This window comes from Acartia tonsa, chromosome 11 (assembly GCF_053477335.1).
Source record: "Acartia tonsa isolate MP-2025a chromosome 11, ASM5347733v1, whole genome shotgun sequence".
NCBI lineage: Eukaryota > Metazoa > Arthropoda > Copepoda > Calanoida > Acartiidae > Acartia > Acartia tonsa.
This window is the reverse complement of record NC_137270.1, coordinates 19262714-19268015: the sequence shown is the minus strand read 5'-3', so window position 1 is coordinate 19268015 and position 5302 is coordinate 19262714. Positions and strand designations below refer to the sequence as shown.

Sequence of the window (5302 nt, the reverse complement as noted above, 5' to 3'; positions counted from 1 at the left end):
GCTGCGAGCTGCGAGCCAACATACGAGTGTAGTGTACCAAGCAGAAGAAACTACGTCAACTCCAAGTATCCTGAGAGGCTACAGCGCAGCCACCCATCTAGAAAAGCAGATATTATATCACATTGTAGGGATTACCACCCTAGTGTGATGGCTAAACAATAGATTTATGAGCAAGGATTGGCAAACAATTTGTTGTGTATTGTGATAAAACTAAAAATAGAACAGGCTTGGTAAGCAAATCTGTTATGTATTGTGATAAGGCCAAAAATAGAATCTAGATGTAATATAACAATGCCTTGATAAACAATCTAACCACCCAAGCCTCCAGCACAACAAATACACCCCTTATCCCAGAGGAAAGGGAGGGGCCCACCATCCATTGAAGAGAATACAATCAAGGTGACATAACAATCAGCCCAGGATTAAGGAGAAAGGGCACCATTACCTCATCACACAGTTACCTCAAACCCACAGCACTCCCCCTTCCTCACAGGGGGAACGGACGGTTTTACCCCGTCCCCTCACGCGCTTCCCCCCTCCTACCCACACTTGACTAAGTCCGCCCACAGTGTGGAGATAGCGACCGGGAGAACAGAGCGCCATTTACGGGTCGCAGAGCTTAGGACGCAACAAAAAAATTCAACGGAAAAAAGAGAGATCCAGCGAACCAATGAGAAAGCAGATTGAGGGATAGAAGCGCATTTTACCTGTGTGCACACTCTGACAGCGCGTAGGCGCGTTGCAAGAAGAGGGGATTTCACACACACACACACACACATGAGAGGGGCTCCCTCCCTATCTACAGTGTGATAAGGAAAACTAAGTCAGTTCCTCAGACCAGCTCAGACCCTCAACATCTTCCTAGCCCTGCCAACCCTACTTCAAAGCTGAGTGGCTAGTGAAAAAAATATATGTATATATAAATACCCAAGTGATAAATAGTGTTGTTTTTTTGTATCATGGGTGCAAGTAAGTGAATACTAACCTCACCATACAACACTGGAGACTGATATGGTAACTGAACGAAAGTACGCCCACCCTGTGGACATAGCCTGACTTGATGCCCCACACTGGGCAGTGGTGGTGTGTACCTTGACCATAGACCCTCATAGTTGTGAACTATATACAGAAGAAGCGTGATTTTTTGGAGCAAGGAGGAAAGCTAGCTAGCTCTGGGGATATTCCTATACACGTATATATATATATGGGAGTGTAGCCATATATATATATAGATAGCCTACATATCCATATATCTACTAGCGGATACGCTCCTAGAGACATCTATGGATACCTAACATATTCCCTTTTATCTCTAAGCTAAGATCCGCTGGTTATCACAGAAATCAAGAGCTATACTGGAAAGGAGAACAACTCAGGCTCAAAACAAGACGTTGGCACCAACAGACCAACCCCCTGCTACTTATCATGGGGACGCTCCAGCCACAGAAACTCTTGAGCCAGGAGGACAGAGCCTACGGCTACGTGGACTACCACCCTAATTACACAGCTATAGTATCTATAATAGGGGTGAGCCGGCTCGAACCTCCTTGCGGCGCGGCTACTCTACTCTGCTCCTATATCTACAAGATAAGAAATTGTCAGCCCCTAGCCCGACGTGCGGCAATAGAAGACATTCCTGATTGGGCATTAACTGTGTGCCTAGGCATGCTGCTGGCACTGTGGTGGACAGAAGTCTTCATTTGGACCATAACCACCAACATCTGTACCCCACCACTCTCTGCTTCTTCATACAAGGTGCTGCTTCTGTTATTACTTTGGCCTACTGTGTTGAGTACAGTGAACATAAAACACATGCCAGGTCACAGACCCCTGGTCCCTGAGATGCCCTTGTCTGGAAGGGTGACTGAATGTCCGCTGCACAGCTCCTGTACAGTTGGTGCTCAACGCACGAGAAATGGAGATACTGGACTGGGGATTGTTGAACCTGTATGTGTCCTCCTGGGGGTGTTGAACGATGCAACTGAGCCTAATGAGAAGGTGACAAGCTTCAGAGACTTAGTGGCCAGCCCCAAGATGGACACTACCACCAGAACTGAGACTCCAAAGGGGCCCAGCCCTAGGGCCAGTACCACCTGTTTCTGGGGTGGAAAGGTCCTCCCTGGCGCTGGCCTCACCAATCTGGAGGATGGGGAGCTGTCCCAGGGGAATAGGCTCTTCACCCAGATGCCCGACGCTTACCTGGGGGTGGGGGAGCCGCCACCCAAGCCTCCCTGGGAGCCCCCAGGCATGGAACGACTGGGGACCGGCCTAAGGATGGGGAATGGTGACCTGCTGCAGTGGAAGGCTTTACCCAGCACGGAGGGAGCAGGGTTGACCAGCAGCAGTGAGGCTGTTCCCCCACACTCCAAGACCAGATGCCTCTACTCTGTTGAACCACTGCACATGACCCAGCCAAGTCCCCCCATGCTGCTGAAGATGGAGGCCCACCAGGATGCAGAGCTCCAACTAGGGAAGTCAATAAGAAGGCCACCCCCTGCCAAAACCAGAACCACCGCAGGGGCTCCCCACCAGCAGCTGACGGAGCCTGGCAGGGACGCAATACCAGCTGGCAACTCTGGCCCAACTCAGGTGGCTACCAACAGCCTGCTGGCAGTCCAGAACACAGTTCAGGCTACCATCAGTATGGCATCTTCTGGGCCTTGCTGGTTCAACTGTGGGTACCTGTCCACACACTGGCCACAGATACCCCCCAGAGATCATAGCCCCCCTTCCGACTGGCACCATCAACGGCCTTTGCTACCAACTACCTGGCGTAACCAGAGGCAGGATCCCTCATGTGGAGAAGCACCTGCAGAAGCTAAGGCCGAGGCTGGCCTCGCCACCCAGGAGAGGAGAGCCGCTGTTGGATGGAAGAGACCTGTGTGTATGGGGAGGAGGCTGAATGTAACCAAGGAGCCACCACAAGCAGCCCAGCACTGCCTGACCCCTAGTAGGGGAGACCCTGTTTGTCAGCTGGTGCCCCAACTGGAGGAGGAGAGACCTGGCAGGTTGATACACCCTTGGGAAGCCGGACCGATGGGACCCAGCTGGACGAAGGAGCGCTGCCGCTTCAACGGCCACGCAGCCGCCAAGTGTAGAACCGGTTGGGACCAGGCAATGAAGAAACACCAGGCAGCCCAACAACCTGCATACAACCAGTCTGACACCCAGGTCTACCTGGAGGGAGATGCCCAGCCGTCACCCCAACCAGCTGCCGCCGCTGGGGCCGCGGCTACCCAGGAGTCTGTGTCTCAGATTGGGACCATAGTGGCCAGGATCAACGTGCTGGGAGGAGCGGCTGAACCCAACCGGGTTGGCCTGGACCTCAGCCTCAACCACATGGGACCGGTGTTCGTGCAGCCAACCAACATTGCGGAGCCAGAAGTCCTGCGGCCTCTGCCGGTCGGCCTCAACATGATGGTACCCGTCAGACCGTGTCCCCCGAAGGAGGAGGTAACCCCTGTCACCCCCAGCGAGAGCCGAGGGGCGCTACCCAGCGCCACCGGGATGGTGCACGGGGAGGCCCTGGCGGCCGCCGAGCGGGAGAGGCAAGAGGCGCTAGCCAGCGAGTCTGAGTCGTTGTATGGGACGCCAACCGGCGTCGCCACCTGGAAGGAACGAGAGGTGCTTCCCTGCACCACCAAGCTGATGTCTGGGGCGACAACCGTCGCCGCCACCTGTGAAGACTGGGGGGTGCTATCCAGCGCCCCACGCTGGTGCCTGGGGCGACAACCGTCGCTGCCACCGAGAGACCTGGACCCCTGTGAAGACTGGGGGGTGCTATCCAGCGCCCCCACACTGGTGCCTGGGGCGACAACCGTCGCCGCCACCGAGATACCTGGACCCCGGAACGAGCCCGCAGCCCCAGAGGAAGGGGTGACACCCGTCACCCCCAGTCAGCCAGAGCCTCCAGCCAGCAGGGAGAGTCCGGCTGTCCCTCACCCTCAACTGCGTCCAGCTGTCTACCTCCCTCAACCAAGCCAGGGCAATTGTATTGCACTGGTGTACCAGGAAGTTTGTGCTGGGTCAAACTTGCCTGCGCCCCCTGCATCTGCCCCAGGAACCAGGATATCAGCCATTACCAGCCAAACTGAAGAAGCTTCGACCGCTGCCTGGGGAGTAACTCAACTAGATGCGCCAAGTGCCGAGCCTAACCATAGAAGTAGAGGATCCCCAACAATTATGTCGACCCAAGATGGAGACGATGTGCCTGGACACCTTCAGGCTAGGGGAGGAAATCCGGAGCCTTGTGCCTCCAGTCCAACAGCAGCAGTGGCCGTGGATGGGCCTGTCCCCCAGCCAACTAGAGCGGAGCCACCCCTGCAGATCCAAGACAGCCTCCGGCACAGGGGATGGACTGTTACCTTCCCCTACCCTGCAGGTCTGACTGCCATGCACCACCCTGCCAATGTCCAGGATGAGCCTGAGGGAGGCAACGTTCCTACAGTATGGCAACCACCACCTGCCCGCGTTGACAGAGACCCTGGAAGCCGAATGAACCTGACCAGCCCCGAGGGCGAAGAAGCTGCGCCTGCATCCAGTAGCCAGCCTGCCAGCAGCAAGGTGACCAACACGATGGAGTCCACCAGCCCAGTAGAGAAACCTGAAGAGGTGTATACCAGGCGGCTGTTGGTCCAAGCCCCCTCATGTGCTGTGCCACCCCTGGAGGTTGCCAGGGTGGCCTCAGAGGTACACATCCAACGGCCAGAACATCCAACAGGACCAGCTACTCCAGCAGATATAGCAGATTCCGTTCGACCTGGGGAAGGCTGGAGTCTACCACCGTTCAGCAGCTGGTATCCTGGCGGACCCATTCCACAAGGACAACAAACTGAAGGCCGCAACCACTGTCGGAAGTCTGGCGGTGCAGACAACCCCTCCCAGCCTTCCGAGGGGAGAGTTGTGGTATGCGGCAACTCTGGGCCATGCAGAAACCAAGACATTATAGTGATGCTACGCACCCAGCTAAATCCTGTTATTCTACAATTGTAAAGCCACCTGAAAATATGTCAGATAACGGTATTGATTTAATCTCTCAGTTGTCCTGCAAATGGAGGGAGGGGTGTTACCCCTCCCTCTCCCTTCTTAAGCACCGGAACCTTCCCCTTCAACCACCAAGTTATCAGCACCACCTCAGCCCTGAGGATAAAGGATCTAAGCCTTCCCTCACCTGATAGAATCACCCCCACACAGGCTGTTGTTGTCACAGTAATCATCAAACCTTCCCTTTTTAGTACCCAGACCTACCACTCAACCCCTCTATGCTTATCTACCTATTGTGCTGTTCCATGGGCTATCCTGC

General features: G+C 55.0%; 1 protein-coding gene across 1 annotated transcript; it reads left to right on the top strand.

Annotated features, from left to right (window-relative positions):
• Nucleotides 1-1398: 1398 nt before the first annotated feature.
• Nucleotides 1399-4992, top strand: LOC145331427 (uncharacterized). Its single transcript, XM_080176063.1, has 2 exons — nt 1399-3384; nt 3523-4992. The coding sequence occupies exons 1-2, from the start codon at nt 1426-1428 to the stop codon at nt 4990-4992; spliced, it is 3429 nt and encodes a 1142-aa protein (XP_080032189.1). The 5' UTR covers nt 1399-1425.
• The last annotated feature ends 310 nt before the right edge of the window (nt 4993-5302 follow it).